Source organism: Clarias gariepinus, chromosome 25, assembly GCF_024256425.1.
Source record: "Clarias gariepinus isolate MV-2021 ecotype Netherlands chromosome 25, CGAR_prim_01v2, whole genome shotgun sequence".
In the NCBI taxonomy this organism is placed as follows: Eukaryota; Metazoa; Chordata; class Actinopteri; order Siluriformes; family Clariidae; genus Clarias; species Clarias gariepinus.
The window spans coordinates 23,955,383-23,973,001 of NC_071124.1; the positions used below are offsets into that span (position 1 = coordinate 23,955,383).

The following is a 17,619-nucleotide window of genomic DNA, read 5'->3' on the forward strand; positions in this document are numbered from 1 at the left end:
TAAAACAAATGCGACATTTATTTGTAAAAATATAACATTTCCTTTGAAAGTATGTTTTTATTTTTAATAAAATGATTTATATAAAATAAACCTTATTTGAGTCAGGTCGACACAGTTTGAGTCAGGTTAAAGCGCGCGCGCGCGCGCACACACACACACACACCTATACACACTTAGTACATTACTGTACATGCATACAGATAGGCTATATAGGTACTTTTTAAACACCCACGAATCATTTACAGCTATTAAAGCAACATTTAAAGTAAAGTTTTAGACCTCTCTCTCTCTCTCTCTCTCTCTCTCTCTCTCTCTCTCTCTCTCATTTTCTCTTCTGGATTTAATAAATGGCTCCAGATGAGAACCAAACACTCAGAGACTTAGAGGAGAACTCTCAGCATTTCACTCCTTTTTTCTCCGACACATTATGCGGCTTTAGGTTTTTTGCTGCCCTTAATTCCGACCTAAACGCTTTTGCTCCGGGAGAAGAAATCTTTTCTTAAAAAAAAAAAAAAAAAAAAAAACCTTTAAGAAGAGAAGGGCATTATTGTTTTAATCCTCTTACCGGCAGTCAGTTTGAGACAGAGGACTGAAACAGTTCACACATTTTGCAGGCCTGGAGAGGCTGGAGCGTTTATTACTGCTGCGATGGCATGCCAAAGCTGGGGGACAAACACAGGCAAGGCAGGAGGTGATGCTTCTGCTTAGCAAAAAGTGTTAATTAAAGGAAAAAATGGGGAGGAAGGTCCGAGGTGGATCATTTGCTAAAAAAATAAATAAAATAAAAACAAGGCAAAAGGTCTGAAGTGAATTATCTGCTTAAAAATAATTTCTCTCTCAAATAGAGAGAAGTTATATATATATATATATATATATATATATATATATATATATATATATATATACAATATATTTCTCTTGCTTAATTTTATTATTATTATTATTATATATTATTATATATAAGGGACGAATGTAGACTTTAAGAATAATATTAAAAAATTATTAGAATATATAAAAATGTAAAAAATATATATATTTTTGTTACATTGTAATAAATCATATCACTTAATAAAATATAGACTTACTATTTAAAATGGTTAATATCACCTACAGAAAAACTATACACCAGGTGTGTGATTTTACTTCAAGGAACTATGTACATGGATCCATTTTACACATTTTGGAGAAGAAATCGAATAGAAAATATATTATATTATATTATATTATATTATATTATAAATAAAATCACGCATCCACAAATGATTTGAATAATTCTACGTAAAATAAATATAAAACGTCTGCTTAATCTAAGCAATTCTATGAATATATTTTTTAACTATGCAAATCCTTTTTTTCTATATTTACTGTTCTTTTCATTTCTTTTTAATGATTAACTCTTTATTTATCTGTTTATTAACACTCGATTTGGCAATTCTTGCTCTCCGTAAGAAATCCAGTATAAAACCCCTCACACGAGTCCGGGGAAAGAGCGCAGAAACGTCATCAGTTTGATTGGCAGCTAAAAGCACCAATAGGAACCCGCGCTGCGCTCAGCCTGCGCTCTTTAAAATCCCTCCCCGAACCTGGAGCTCGTAGATGGCACCGCTGCGCGCCCGCAAGAGCGCAAACACACACACACACACACACTCCCTCTCTCTCTCTCTCACACACACACGCTCACCGAGACACTTTGGATGGACTGAGAAAGCTTGCAGGAGACGCGAACAAGCCAGAGAAACTATTCCCAGAGGTTTGACTTCTGAAGGTTCCAGGATACTTTGTGCGCTTTTGAAGTTTCTTGGTTAAGAAACGCACCGAAGGTAAGCAGCAGCAACGCGACTCTGTAACTCCTGCACCTGATATTCAACATTTCTAATCATACAACCATTTGTTTCATTGCTAGATTCAAAATGCTGCAGGGTGAGCATGAAGTCTTCCCCTGATTTATACCACTTTCTTCACAAAATGTTTTATTTCCAAATAATTCCAAACAAATCTGCTAATTTGTCTATACAATAAAACAATGTATTATGTAGGGAAGATCTGCTCACCCAGTACGTTACAGTTACAGTTATAGTGTGTGTTTGTGTGTCTATAACATTGTTAACATTGTTTATGACGCGTTATTACGTATACTCTAATTATACCCCCCAGTGTGGACACTTCACACTCACATTTAGACTCTATAATCCTGTTTAATGTACTTCTTTAAAGTTGGGCAACTCTTTCTCTCTCTCTCTCTCTCTCTCTCTCTCTCTCTCTCTCTCTAATATAAACCACAATTGATTAATTAAATGAGATTTTTAAAAACAGTTTATGAAGGTTAGGGAGGTTTGGCTGAAAATTAAGATTATTACTAGAGTTGATGTTTTTGTTCCATCCAATGAATTGTCATGTATTTTTTTCATCTTGTCTAAGGTTTTTTCCTATAAATAAAATCCCAATATATGAAAATTATATATGAGGGAAATAATGAATCCTCGAAAAAACCTAAAACAAACCCCAACCCAATTGTATGATCATTTAGAATTTCTATGCACTGAAAGATTTAGGCCTAGCAGGACTGACTTAAATATTTTTGACCCAGATTTATGTTCGTATTATAAGTTTGTGCGTGTTTGTGTGTGTGTGTGTGTGTGTGTGCGCATCTGCAACATTGTACGTGTTAAATATTATGATATAATGCACAGAAAAATAATACCCGGTTCAATGTTAAATCAGGGGTTTAAATTAAAGCGTATAGCTGTATACTATCCTGCAACAAATTATTCTTCATTTAGACAAATTATGTTTAGATTTATAGAGTATTGTATGAAAAGTATGTTTCAAACTAGATTTTAACTGTAAACAACATTATTATAGGGTAATTATTTCATAAGTAAATTAATCTATACCAATCCTCATGCCCTAATTTACGTTTCTGAACTCTATTTAATTCATTTTATTCCAAATCTTTGAAAGTGTACATTAATTAATGATTTTATTATTTTATTTTTTAAATCGATTTTGGTAACCTCAAAGTTGTAACTGGTGATGTCTAGCAGAAGTTTTAAAATGTCTAATAAATAAAAGATACATTAATGATACTTCACTTTGGTTAAACAGTGGCATTGCCGGCATCTTAATCTATAGCCGAACGTTTGTATTGCCCACATTTTTGGACGTTGTGCCTCAGGAGCAACACACCTTTTAGGCTAAATTGTGATTTAATTCAACATATTCTGAGTGTATATAATAATTCAGTTGAAAATGATATAGATGAGGGATTGGTTTTCTTTAAAAAATAAGTATTGTAAATGCAGACCTCAAGTGGATTAAAAACAGGTAGAATTGTAACAAACCAAAACACATCTATGTAAACTATGCTGTTCAAATAATCAACCTTTAAGCTTAAATATAGAATTAAATATGATTTAGTCTGAGTAAGTAAAACCTACAGGATAACATTTAAAATCCAAAAAGTAAAACGTTTTACTCATTTACTGAATAAAAAATTGTTTATTTCCTGTTGGATATAGATTATCATTTGTAACACTGTAAAATAGTCAATGACCAAAAAACAAATAACTTTTAATCACTTTTTAAAAGTTTTCCCTAAATGCATCTCTCTCTCTCTCTCTCTCTGTTCTGAGATCATTGAACAGCTTGCACTAAAGAAATATGATCGACAAAATAAATATCTGTCAGTGCAAAGACAGAAGAGTCGCTGGAGGCCTTTCAGAAAGCGGACAGTGTGTGTTTGTGTGTGTGTGTGTGTTTTCGAATGTTGTCCGATCAAAAGCTGAGACTGTACACGGCAATTTACATAATGATGTTTTAATAATGTAACCGTGGAGTGCTGTTACCCGCCCCCCCCCTGAACACACACACACACACACACACACACGCACACACACACACACACACACACGCACACACACACACACACACACACACACACACACACACACACACACACAGCCTCCAGCAAGAAGTGGCAGAGGAATAGAACAACAATGGCTCCAAAACACTCTATTAATATAAGCTGGGCTTTGTGCTAAATAGGCCTAGCATTTACCCTGAGGCCAAAAAAGAAAACCTGTCTTAGCTGTGTTAAAGACAACCTTCCAGTTCGGCCATTTATAATTGTTTATAACGGTTTGAATATAAATGTGAATGTACCCTAAGTTTATCAAGAATTGCTTTTTAAACACAAAATCTAATATTCACACATAAATTGTTGATCCATTAAAATATTACACTATTCTTTTATTAAATCGCTTGGCAGTTAAATGCAAAATAAAAACACTACTTAATTATCTGTCCATCACTGCTTTAAACTGTTAGTGCTTTAAAAATTCAAAAAAAAAAAAAAAAAAGAAAACACTGGTGGAACTTTGAGAAAGGTCAAAGCTACAATATGCACCAAAGGTACTAAGGATATACATCTTATGGTACCACAGTGGAAACATGAAAAAGTACACCTCGGTAACGTTATATCTGAGAGTTCATTAACTAATTATCAGGACCTGGTGTGTATTGTCAAAGAAGATCGATAATATAGGGATTTTAAAATTATTTTATATCTGGAACAAATGGTTTTTTTTGGGGGAGTTGTAGAGTGTACAGGGAAGTTAGTTAATACACACATGAACATTTTAAGAAGAAAAGAAGTAGAAAGTTATAACAAGTTAATATTAAAGACTCACAAATTTTGTGGAATAAATTCCAATTTTAAGAAACTTGCTAAAAAAAACTCTGCATGCAAGAAGGGAGTTTACATGTTTAAGTGTGTGTACATGTGTATATGTGTGTGTACGTCCGTCCGTGTCAGTGCTGATGATAGATGAAGGCCTCCGCAGTCGAAACCTATTTGCACTTCCATTAAGGACGGAGGAAGCCAAATGGGGATCAGTGTGCATATTTTATAGCCGTGAAGGAGTCAAAAAGCGACCCCCCTTTCCCCATCCCTCCCCTCCATCCCTCCATCCCTGCATCCCTCCATCCATCCATCTCAGCCAAAACGCCGCCCCGGGATAAAGGGCGCGCGGGGAAAGCGAGTCCATTCACTTCCCCAAAAACACTGCAGGGAGAAAAGTAAATGTTTAGCAAAGCACCTTCTGTCCGAGAGAATTAAACCAATTCCCACTTGGCCCCCTGATCAAGCGTTCTTAATAGGCTGCACAGGGAGGGAGGGCGCGTTCAACAACAGCGCCTAATGTCTGTTTAATAATATTTAATAGCCAAAATGTCTGCTTAATGCATTTAATGTGTTTCCCACCCCCGCAAAGAGGCGTGTATCAGCAACGCTGTGGGTCTGCCTGCGTGTGTGCGCGCGTGTGTTTGTGTAGCCAACTTTAATTCTTAATTCTTGTCACATTTTTTTCAGCATAATAATAATAATAATAATAATAATAATAATTATAATAATAATAATAAAAAGAATAATCATATTAAAGAGCAAAATATTTAATACTAAAATAAAAAATCAAACATAGGGCAGAGAGGAAAATGCCAGTGCATACTGCATTTAGAAAATGCATAATAATAATAATAATAATAATAATAATAATAATAAAAAGCAAAAAGGTCAAAATTTATATTTAAAAAATCTTATTTTTTACACTTCATTATTACAATCTGAAGTTTAAGAAATCTGCATAAACCTCTGTGTAATTATGAGCATTTAATTAGCACAAGTTACATTAAACTAGTTAAATAAATTGTTTAATTAATTAAACTACTTAATTAAATGTACATAATTAAATTACGGTATAAATTTAACAAAAAAACATAAAACCTCATCTAGAGGTCCATTTCAGAAATATTAAGGATTTCAGAGGAATGTTTTGTGATGATGAAGTAAAATCTATATGCTATTTATTTATTAAATAAACAAAGGTATTAAAATTAATTGTTAATTAAACAAAGACAGAGATCAAAAGCCTAAAATAAAGACTTACAAATAAACAGAAATAAAGTTTCAGATAAAATAATAGCAGATTGTTTTGTTTTTAGATTTTGTGATCAGGACAACAGTTTGTGATAGTGGAGTAAAAATAATGAAAACGAGAAACTTTTAATGTAAGCGAATACAAAAATTACAAATTAGAGGAAAAAATATTTGTTTTGCTAGGTTGTATGCTAATAAAATATTAAATAAATAATAATAAAAAATAAACCACAAATGATTGAAATATTAAATCAGATTTTCTTCGTCATCAGAGAATTATTGTTATTAGTAGTAGCAGCAGTAGTGGTACATTTCCATATCATTTTTATGAACAAATTTGATTTAGTGTAATTTGGTGCAGCATGTGATAATAGATAGCAGTTTAAATTCTGTCCTATGACCAGCAGGTTGTGAGTTCAATCCTGAAACTCCCAGAAAGCCAAGCTCAAGTCCCTGACCATCAGCTGTGCCAGTGCCTTCTTTACATAAACAAAAATAAAAAGAATGTGCAGAATGAATTATCATCAATTAAAAGCACCTGCATTACCTTATTATGAATATGAACCCGACCGTTTCCGCCCTCGTTGTCAGCATCCTGATGAATCAGACGCCTCGAGGAACCAGCACCGGTGCTATTTTAATCTGATAACCGACTCTGAAATACATCCGTGTGCATTAGCGAGGGAAAAGTCGCCTAAATCCGCACCTCACCGTGTTAAGTGTCTGGGGACAAAGCAGCAGCCTCACGGCTTTTAACACCAGCAGGTGGAGATTTCGTTTTTCCTCCTGACTAATGCACAGTGCCGTGAGATACACCACTCCGTCCCGCGTCTGCATGCTAATACATATCTAATACATATCTAATACATATCTAATCGTTCCTCCAGGGTTTCATCTTAAACCTGCCATGATAGTGGAAATCACACACTATAGCAGGGGGGTCACAAACTTTTTTGGCCCAGCTTGAAAGCCTTTTGAGAGAGAAAATATCTCCACCAAACCATTTCTGACTGCAGCACAGATTTATTTTAGGGATGTAATCCATATAGATCATAGTTCTGTACTAGAAATTTTTGATTCTTTTGCTTCTTTCCACGTTTTCTAACTGCATCGTGATTTTTTGAAAAAAATTATATTTTTAGTTTATTTAAAAAAAAAAAGTAAAGTGTTCAAAAATTTCTACTGAGGAATAACTGCAGCACAAAATCCATTTTAAGGGTGTAATTTATACACATGCACTATAGATCATCCTATTTCTGTATTTTAGAGGGTTTTATTTATGTTTTATTTATAGTTATACAGTAACAATCTTTAAAAAAGAGAATTGTAAGTCATTTTTTAATTTTATGAAAATTGCTGTCAGATTTATGTAAAAAATATAGTAGTTACTAAAATGAATTTTCACTTTAAACTTGTTAGATCAAAGTACCAGTTAATTAATATTGACAATAATTATACTACTACTAATAATAGATAGATAGATAGATAGATAGATAGATAGATAGATAGATAGATAGATATTAGGTATGTCCTCTACTTAAAAAATTGTAGATTCTCAGATGACATCATAACCCATAGAGGTACACTCACCCAAATTTAAGAGTAGATATAGAAAAAAACACTTTTGTTTTTTTCATTACATTATTTTTTAAAAATATTTTAAAATACTAAATATTCCTTTTCTTTAAATAAAAAAAAAAATCAAAATTAAGTATTCAATTATAATTAAAATAATGAAATTGTTGTTAAAATAAACAACATTAAATATCATTTATCTTACTACTCTACATAAACTCGTCATTTATTTCCAGCTAAATCAGATCTCTGTAGAAAACCTGAACCTCTCGGATTAGTTACAGTAATTTAGCTGAAAGCACAAAGTCACATTCCATTAGCTAAACAAGTGCTAATTGCAGCAATTAGGTTCTTTTACACGACTAATCGACCCTAACGAGGCGTAATGTGATATTAATGAGCAAACCCTTCTTCCCAAAATGCTTTGCAAAGCAAACCAAATGCTAATATTAATGCTGCTTATGACATTAAAACCGACTCATTAATTAAAGCACTGATGAGACTGGTGCATTAATTAATCCATTAAGTCATTAATTAGCCTAACACACGTTGATGACGTGGCTCGTTTTTCGATGCGTCTTTCTGACAAGTTCCTAAACGGATGATTCTAATTACAGTTTTAATTATAAATCCAACGTTTTTAAATTCATGCAAAGTGGAAGGAAATCGTAACGTGCCCTTAGAGAGACGTCAGTTTTATTACCAATTAGGCCAACAGGGAGAGCAGCGACGTTTCTGCTCATCTCATCTCATCTCATGTCATCACTCAACACACACACATACACACACTGCTGAAACCTCATGGAGTGTGTTGATAAGTTTATTAGGTGTGTGCACTTCACTCTGTTGGCTCTCAATTCAATTTAGAATCAATAAGGTGTAAATAAAAGATATGTTCTCTTTTTCACACACACAGACACACACTTACATACAAAACACACTGCTCGCATTATGACTATATTGTATAGAATGTATAATTCCTAACATTTAGGAAGTGTGAATTCACTGTGATTTAATTGGCATCGCAGAGGCTCATTATTATGTTTTAGCTATGAAATGGCTGATTAGCTCAATGAAAAGAGTTTTCGTTCATTCATACTATTGTTAAACCAAGCAGAAATTATGTGAATCTGTGACCCTGTGAACCAAAGGATCTATGAAAAAAATTGCTTAAAGGGATGTTTGTATCTAATGTGTGATTTTTTTTTTTTTTTTTTTACTAATTCCTAAGTGATGTAAATAAACTGCTAGAAAACGTTGCGTTAAGACTCACGGTGTGGATTTTTATTTGCAGATATCACGTGCCATGCAGCACTACGGCGTTAATGGGTATTCCCTCCACGCCATGAACTCACTGAGCGCCATGTACAACCTCCATCAGCAGGCGGCTCAACAGGCCCAGCACGCACCCGACTACCGGCCGTCCGTACACGCGCTCACGCTCGCCGAGAGGCTGGCTGGTGAGTGAGAGGCTCACTGTGACATAGTAATAACATGCGCTCATCTGGACATTAATGCTGTGTTAAATCAAGGCTAGATTTGTTGTCTTCAATTATTATTATTTTTTTTCATTTAAACATCAAAATTTTAGCCTAATAAGTATTTAATGATGAACGAACAGGAAATACTCAAACACATGACCTGAGACCTGCTAACTCTCAGGTTTCCTGATCAAAAAATTAAAGGATGTTTAAAAACTCAAAACCATTTTGCAACTCTGCAAAGTCTAACTACTCTAATATTTAATTATTCATTAATAATACTTATCAAATCATTTATACATGATTGTAAAACTGCAAGATTGTACAGAAGAATGTCCAGCAAAATGGTGCAAAAAACGCTTTGGTTTTGCTTTCTGCTAGCATGGAAACGGGTCATTGCTCACGACACATATACAAACATCTGCTTGTTCGATTGATTAAATATCTTTCTTTTTTCTCTCTTCAAAAAACGGCTGCGCATTTCAAGACATTATACTCGAGGCTCGTTACGGCTCTCAGCATCGTAAGCAGCGACGGAGTCGCACAGCCTTCACCGCGCAGCAGCTCGAGGCTCTGGAGAAAACCTTTCAGAAGACACACTACCCGGACGTGGTGATGCGTGAACGCCTGGCCATGTGCACCAACCTGCCCGAGGCGCGAGTCCAAGTAAGACGTCATTCAAACCCAGCAAATCTGCGTCATCCCTCATCCCATGCATTGAGAAAGAACCAAGGTTTTAGTATCCGCATTAATCTGAATGCATTTCTCTTTGAAATTAGGTGTGGTTCAAGAACCGGCGTGCAAAGTTTCGTAAGAAGCAGCGCAGCCTGCAGAAGGAGCAGCTCCAGAAACAGAAGGATGCCTCACCTGAAGGAACATTAGGAGCGAGCGATAAGACCGACCCTCCCTCGAGCATAAACCTGGAGAATCCCGTTCCTCCTTCATCCACGTCTTCTTCCTCCTCCATCGAGGCTGAGGGGCCGTCAGAGCTGAGCGTGGAGCTCAACGTGACCTCGGCGGAGCAGTCAGGGAGCGAGTCGGCCACCGAGGACAACACGACCGACAGGGAAGAGGAGCTAAAGCTTCACCAGGACGACATGAAGGCAGACAAGTCTGGGAGTCTTTCACCTCCCTGTAAACGCCTCAGCCCCAAACCAGGTGAGGACCAGGGCTAAAGAAGACATTTTTCATTTTTTACCATAATACTGTATCATGTTATAACACAATAATATGGTTAAAATAACACCTTAATACACTGTTTATAATAGGACAATAACATGGTGGAATATATATTTGTGGTATTTACCATCATCATGCATCACATGTTTTAATGATGTAGTGGGTAGTTTAAATAAGGTTATGGATTAATATTTTGCCGCACAAACCCTTTAAAGCACAAACCGCTTGAAATAAACTGTTAAATTGTTGATATTTAGTTGAGTAACTGAGTGTATTAACTGTCATATTAACTGTGTAACTCGAGCATACGTCTTTATGTTGTGGTCCATCATACATCATGTGTCTCTTTAAACAATAATTACTAATTTTACAGTGATTACTAATTTTTTAATATAAGTACCACCCCTGTTCCAAAAAAAACACACAATCAAGCCCACTTATTTTCTAAAGGCTCATAACCGTTCCCCACCAGTTAATCAATGCTTCCCATTTCTGTGTAATCCACTCCACATTTAACATTGTGTCTTTTTGTTTTTCCCATTAGATTCCCCTCTCTGCTCGCCGGCGATCACGTCCGGGGCGAACAGCGTGACGGGAGGCATCCCTCAGAGCCATTCGTACTCGTCGTCGCCACTGAGCCTCTTCCGTCTACAGGAGCAGTTCCGCCAGCACATGGCCGCTACTAACAGCTTGGTGCATTACCCATCGTTCGACATGGCCGCCCCGTCCTCATTACCCTACCTGGGTATGAACGTGAGCGTCCCAGCACCACTGGGTTCGCTGCCCTGCCAGTCGTATTACCAGTCCCTGTCTCAGCACGCGCAGCAGGTATGGAGCGGCCCTCTGCTGCAGGCCTCCGCCGCGCTGCCCGGCCACAACAGCAAGACGAGCAGCATCGAGAACCTGCGGCTCCGTGCCAAGCAGCACGCTGCCTCACTCGGCCTCGACACCATGCCAAACTAAACACTAACTGCAACAACACAGGACTCGCTCGGCCGAACGAATCCCCCGGCTACCACCTGGATCCTCAAAGACACTGAGCAAAATCTATGTACGAAAAAAAATGGTGTCATTTCTGAGCCAGTATTTTCCCCCCCTCAATTGTTTATGGGTAAAATTTTATTTTTGTATTTATGTTTTTTATTTTATTATCAGTGAAATCTTTTGATCATTCTAGTTCCTGGACTAGAAGGTGCACCCCTTCAAATAAAATTAAAGATGAACTCACATACCATTTTATAGAATAATTTATCAGCCCAATAACAGAATTCCAACATGCATGTTAACGTTAACAAAAAAAGAAAACACGGTAAGTGTGCTTTATTGAACACATTAAGAAAATGAAACATGTTTAGTGTGTGCAGGCTGCAAATGTCCCGCAAAAAAATAATGCCAATGCTAATTACTGTTTTAAAACACACATACACATTACTGGAAACTTGCTTAATTGTAGCACTTTTTTTTCCAGGAAAGTGTCATGCACTCCATGCACTGAGGCCATTTAAATTCAATTAGTCCAAGTGCTCAAATTACACATTACATAATTCTGTACGTAACAGGGAAATCCCTGCCTTGTAACACGGGATTGTTTAATTAAACCTGTCTAATTCAGCTGTTTTATGGGCAGCGTTTAAACCGTGTTAAACTGCAAATGGCCGGATAATTAGAAAATAATATCACTGACTCCATATGCAAAGCTTTTAATTACATTTAGCCTGGGGCTGAGGAAGGAATGCAATTACAGGCTATGCATATCATTTCATCGCTGTATATCGAACGCTCAAAGGGGGGGGGGGAATAATAATTGCGACCGACAGAAAATTCCTGCTTCTTTATTTCCGTGCATGTTAGCGATGTGGCACAATTCGCCGGGACAATGGAGATATAAAGTAAATAAATTAAACCATGCTCAGAGTAATTTTGTGGCAACGGAACACATGTTGATACACAGAATTTTTTTGTTTTATTAGTTTTGTTTTTTTTTTCATTTGGGGGAAAAAGTTTTAAAAAAGGTAGCACTTCCACATACAGGAAGTCCACATGGACAGCACTTCCTCCTAAAGCGTTCTGCTTTGTAAATTACACAAAGTCTTTTATCTATAAATGTTTACTGGTAAGGTATAATGTAAAAAGTTTTATGTTTTAGATGGAGACGGACGCGTCCCGCCTCCCGTGATGATTCTCGTAGCTGTCCGTTGTGGAGATTTGTACGAGGTGGACGCTCGTCCTGCGTCAGATATTTAACCTTTAACAGTCTGGTCGTATATATATCTATCTATGTAACTCCTCCAGTTGGTTTTCATTGTTGCTGTGGTAATAAAGTTTAACTCGCTCGCACTGTTTCCATCACAGTTAAGTGGTGAACCCGTAGTGTACACTGGTGCCGGGTAAGAGCAAATATATCCCTTATACGTTTTTCTCTATTGCAACTGTAGGCTTGAGAACTTGTAAAATAGGTCATCAATAAAACATTGCTTGAAGATGTTAACACAAGACAGGTTCCTTTCTTTCTTTTATTGTGTGTGTGAAGGTTCCTATACATTTTATTTGGGATGTTCAAACGCTCTGTAAGATTCATAAGAAATAGTTTGCTAAATGAAATGTGACCTGAAGTTCCATAAAACAAGTCTAAAACAGTGTTTAGTGACTTGCACCTTTGCGTTATGGGTCACCAGATGATGTCATACAATAGATTTACATTTTTGTGGTTACATCATGATTATTTACATATCAAAACATGTTACATGGAGCAGGAAGATATTCTAAAGACATTTAGCCATAAAGTATGTTTAAAAAGTGCTACATTTGTCGCTACGCTCTTTTAAAAAATTTAAAATTTGCTAATTTGGCAGCAAAACCAGCTAATGCAATTGTCTTTTAATCTTTGTGCATATTTGACCATTATTATTAAGACGTCTTGGTTGAGTTTACTTGCCAGTTTGCAAGTTAATGCTAGTTTTGAAAGTTAGCCTGATTATTGGCAAATGCAAACAAACAATCATGAATTCTACTTATTTATCAATAATTGTTAAAAAAGGAACGCTGTGGGTGAATATCAGCTTGTTAACTAGCATGCTAAATATATTCTATAAACTACTTTTATTTTTAAATATTAAAATCATGTCAATGAACTGTTAATAGCAAAAACTCCAACAGTGTCGGTTTAGACTTTATTCATTTGTCTTTTAATTCTTAAAAAGATCACGAATAGTATGTTTTCATATTAAAACTCATGGAAAGTCTATCTCTATCAGTTTGCCGACTCACATGTTCGCTCAAGAAGATTATTTAAAACCTACACTTATCTCAGATACTCTTCAGGATCGATCAGTTTGTCCTGTACATAAATACTGATTTACAGATACAGTAAAATTCTAAATGTTGTTCTTAGCCTATAGAAGTTAGCATACCATGGACAGGGGCGGACTGGGACCAAAAAGTGGCCCTGGACTTCCTGGCCCACAGCAGCCCACATCATAATACATTGGCTCATTAATGTTGTAGTTACCAGTTACTAGTATAAAAATATAACACAATACAGAAATCAATGCTATTAAACATATTATTTGAAGCATCACTGGACATATATTGGGTCATATTAGTAAAACAAAGAAAAAATGGAAAGGACATCAAGACAAACAACATAAAAAAATATAAAGACACTATTTTAAAAAGAATGGCAATAAAACTGAACAGGTAAGCTGAAATAAAATCAGTAGCAGCATTAGCTAACGCTAGTAAACTACGTAGTTACTTATGTGAATTATTATGATAGTCAATATAAATTCGAAATTATGCTGCGAAACGTTATTGAATTAATATTGACTAACATAATAATTACTAGTTAATGCTGGTACTGATTTTATTCCATCTTACCTGTTCAGTTTTATTGCCATTCTTTTCACTTAGAACAGGAGAGAGGCGTTGGTCATCATCAGCAGGCACTGGTTCATCATCACTGACCCTGCTGCACCTGCGACTTACACTGATGAGTAGTACTGTATATCTTACACTGCATCACGATGATACCCCCTGCGAAATGTGCATGATATCTCACAAACAAAAAGGCCAATTTGTCTTTTCCTCATAAAGTGTTTAGGTGAGATTCCACCCATACAAGTGTGACAAATATGCAAAGAAAAAAAATCAGGAAGGGGCAAATACTTTTTCATGGCACTGCACATGTAGTCAGATTGTTCCACTGGGATGACATTGTGCCAGGTGGAGTTATACAGTAGCACTTTCAAAATCATACTAACTTTACACTGATATGAATAACTTTTTAAGACTTTTGTGACTCAATAAGAAACAATGAAAGAATAATTTCTAACAGCCTGTAAATGATACATTTTGGCAATATTGTCTTGCATCTATTGAAATAAATAAATAAATAAATAAATAAATAAATCACAATACTGCCAAAATGTCTAATTTTGCTGTCAAACTGTTAGACAGTTAGGGTCTCTGTGAGACTGGTGCTACTGGTCACTAAAAATATTGTCTTTATACGTAGTTTTATATGTTGTTCATCTTATTGTTCTTTCCTTTGTTTCTTTGTTTTACAAATATGACCCAATATATGTTCAGTGATACTTTTCTTTCTTTTTTTTTTTTTTTTACAATTTTGTATTGTGTTAGATTTTTTTATACTAGTAAGTTGTTTTAAAAATTAATCTCCATAAAAAAAACTCTAAGAAATGTATAAATTAATTAAACTGAAGGCAAACAATACACTAATTATACTTTCATTTCTGGACCATTGCACAAGACACTTTAATAAGTCACTTTTTATGCATATTTGCACAACCACTTTCAAATTTATATATATACTTTTTTCATCTATATTTTGTAACATTTTTATTATGCCCTTATTTGTACAGTTTATTTTACTAGATAAATTTATTTTGTTTAGTATTTCTTTTTATCCATATTTATTTATCACGTTTAAGTTATTTTCTTTTAAAGGTCACCGGTGATCGTATAAGCATTTCACTACATATTGTACTGTGTATGACTGTGTATGTGACAAATAAAATTTGAATTTGAATAATGTATTGACAATATATTCAAAAGTGAATTGACTTGTACTTGTTTATCTGATCTCATAAGGTATTCACTTATGAGATCAGATAAACATCGTTTGTTAACTAGCATACTACAAAGAATGTATCTTCTTTTCCCAGATTGCTAACTCTAAAACAACAGAACATGAACAAGAACCCACATCTAACTCTTTATCTCCATGAAGATCAGCTAGTTGTGAATAGTTCTTATCTCTTGCCTTGTCGCTGTCTAATATTAATATGGCTATTAGGCTGAACTAATAGTTAGCAAACTCTAGTTAGCAAACTCAACTTTTAAACCTACATCTGCCTAACAAAATAAAAGACCAATTTCCAATTTATTTCACCAAGACTAATAGCAATAATATATTGATCAGGGTTAAAAAATAGACAATTTGTTAGTGGTGTTAGCGGATGAGTCAGCAAGTTGCATGTTAACTAGCAAGAACTAACTCACCAACAGGAAGCTATTAAAATGCAGATTTTAATCATTTATCTTTTTTTTTTTCTTATTATTATTTTTTTTATTATGTAGCTACCAGGGACCTATTTGAGATATACAACTTTTTTTATTGTATTTAAAATAGAACAACATTTCTGCTAGCCTAGAAAGTACCATAAGATTAATGGGACATTTAGGGACCCTTACTGTAAGCTCACTACATGGACTTGTATTTGCAATCCTCCATATACTGTATATTATACATTGTTAGTACAGATTATACAGTGTACTCCTCATATTTGTCTAGAAGAACAAATGGTAAAATGATTCGAGAACAAGTGAAAGACAGTGTTGGAGGAGAAGCGGAACAAAGTAATCTCGTGAAATAAAATCAGTTTGGGGGCATAAGCCATCCCCTGATGAATAAGCAGGCCATTATGCTGAAGAATGACAGCCCGGGGCCGTGATTATGCCACTATTATATCTTAAACAGCGTGGTTTGTCAAAATGCATAAGCCCTTTGCTCCCCATAAAGAGGTTCTCCCTTTGGTGTTTATTTTACCAGAGGCTCGATGCGGCTTGCACGATGCCCTTGCCACGGTCGCTAACCGCCGCTTTAAATACAGCAGATTTAAACAGGACGTAAAATATTCAGTCAATTTGCGAAGAGGTGAAATGTCATCATCCATATGACTAAAGGCGCTAAATATTCATACAATTCCAGGATCGGTTATTCACACGTACATGCTTCAACAGCGCCGGCCGCGCAGATAAACACTTGAGAACACACCAGATGCCCGGGGGTGTGTGTTACAGATTGTAATATGGTAATAAAGGTCAAGGTCAGTGCTGTCTTGTTACTGTTTCGGTGCTCGGGAGAGGAAATAGTAATAAAATTGTGCTAGTAGAGTAGGCTAGGTAGAAAGGTTATGTTGGTTTATGATGCTAATTAAGCCTTAATTTTTATTTAGAAGAGACATTGAAAAATGGAAAGATATATGATAAATACAGCAAGATAAAATCTAAACCTAAATAATTTTTCTGCTTATCATTTTTTTAAATCAAGAACATGTGGATGATGTTATGATGTATGAGGATGCAAATTCTGATAAGCCACCTGAAGAAGGCTCAAGAGAAGTTTCATCCACCATAAGACCACAAAATTATATACATTAGGCTAATTAGATAAACCAAGACAGTGCGAGTCACTGCTATACTGCAGCGATGGGATAAAGGTCATGTGACCTGATGAGTCCAGACCACCTGAATGTACTGAATCACCAGGTCATCACGTCGATGGAGAAATCCCAAAAACTACAAAGATGGGAGGCAACGTGCACATAGCCACAAGCTAATTGATTTTCAACATTGAATAAATAAATAAATAAATAAATAAATAGGTGGCACGTGTTTGATGTAAATAAACAAATAAATAGGTGGCATTAATTTTGGGTAGTGAGTTTTTTCTTCCTGATGCTGCAGCTTAAAATGATTTATTCCATACACAATGTGTAAAAATGACTAAATGACTAAAAAAATCATATTAGTTATAGAGATTAACTTGCAAGGTATTAATTTTTTTCCCCTTTATTATTAAAAACACTGACAGAACAGTAGACCTATATACTGTACTGTATGTGCGCTAGTTAAGACATGGTTTTACTTTGGTGCAGAAGCCTCGACAGTTTTCTAGATGCACACAGCAGACATGGCAAGTGAAGACAGGATGTTCACGGCAACCATCTCGTATAAAAATAATTAACGGCAAACTTTACTGTCAAATGGTTGACAGAGATATGGTTGTCTCAGTCTGTGGACCCGCAGTCTTTGTTAGTTTTGTAAAACAATAAATCACAGTGTATACTTTGTAGTTAATACAATTAAACAGGAAGTAGTTTAAACAGTTAAACAGGTTCCCCGGAAGTCAAAACTGTCTGTTGTTCCTAT

At 35.4% G+C, this 17,619-nt stretch overlaps 1 protein-coding gene across 1 annotated transcript; it reads left to right on the forward strand.

The window, feature by feature from the left end:
* The first annotated feature begins 1,636 nt into the window (after positions 1-1,636).
* dmbx1a (diencephalon/mesencephalon homeobox 1a) lies at positions 1,637-12,620 on the forward strand. Its single transcript, XM_053486838.1, has 5 exons — positions 1,637-1,820; positions 8,802-8,967; positions 9,476-9,654; positions 9,768-10,146; positions 10,712-12,620. Exons 2-5 carry the CDS (start codon positions 8,814-8,816, stop codon positions 11,128-11,130), a joined length of 1,131 nt encoding a protein of 376 aa, XP_053342813.1. The 5' UTR covers positions 1,637-1,820; positions 8,802-8,813; the 3' UTR covers positions 11,131-12,620.
* The last annotated feature ends 4,999 nt before the right edge of the window (positions 12,621-17,619 follow it).

What these genes read in the sequence shown, in the direction of transcription:
- dmbx1a (XM_053486838.1), top strand. Translation starts at nt 8,814, where the DNA reads ATGCAGCACTACGGCGTTAATGGGTATTCCCTCCACGCCATGAACTCA. An exon ending in TGCCCGAGGCGCGAGTCCAA is followed by an intron (nt 9,655 to 9,767) that starts GTAAGACGTCAT and finishes CTTTGAAATTAG; the next exon opens with GTGTGGTTCAAGAACCGGCG. An exon ending in ACGCCTCAGCCCCAAACCAG is followed by an intron (nt 10,147 to 10,711) that starts GTGAGGACCAGG and finishes TTTTCCCATTAG; the next exon opens with ATTCCCCTCTCTGCTCGCCG.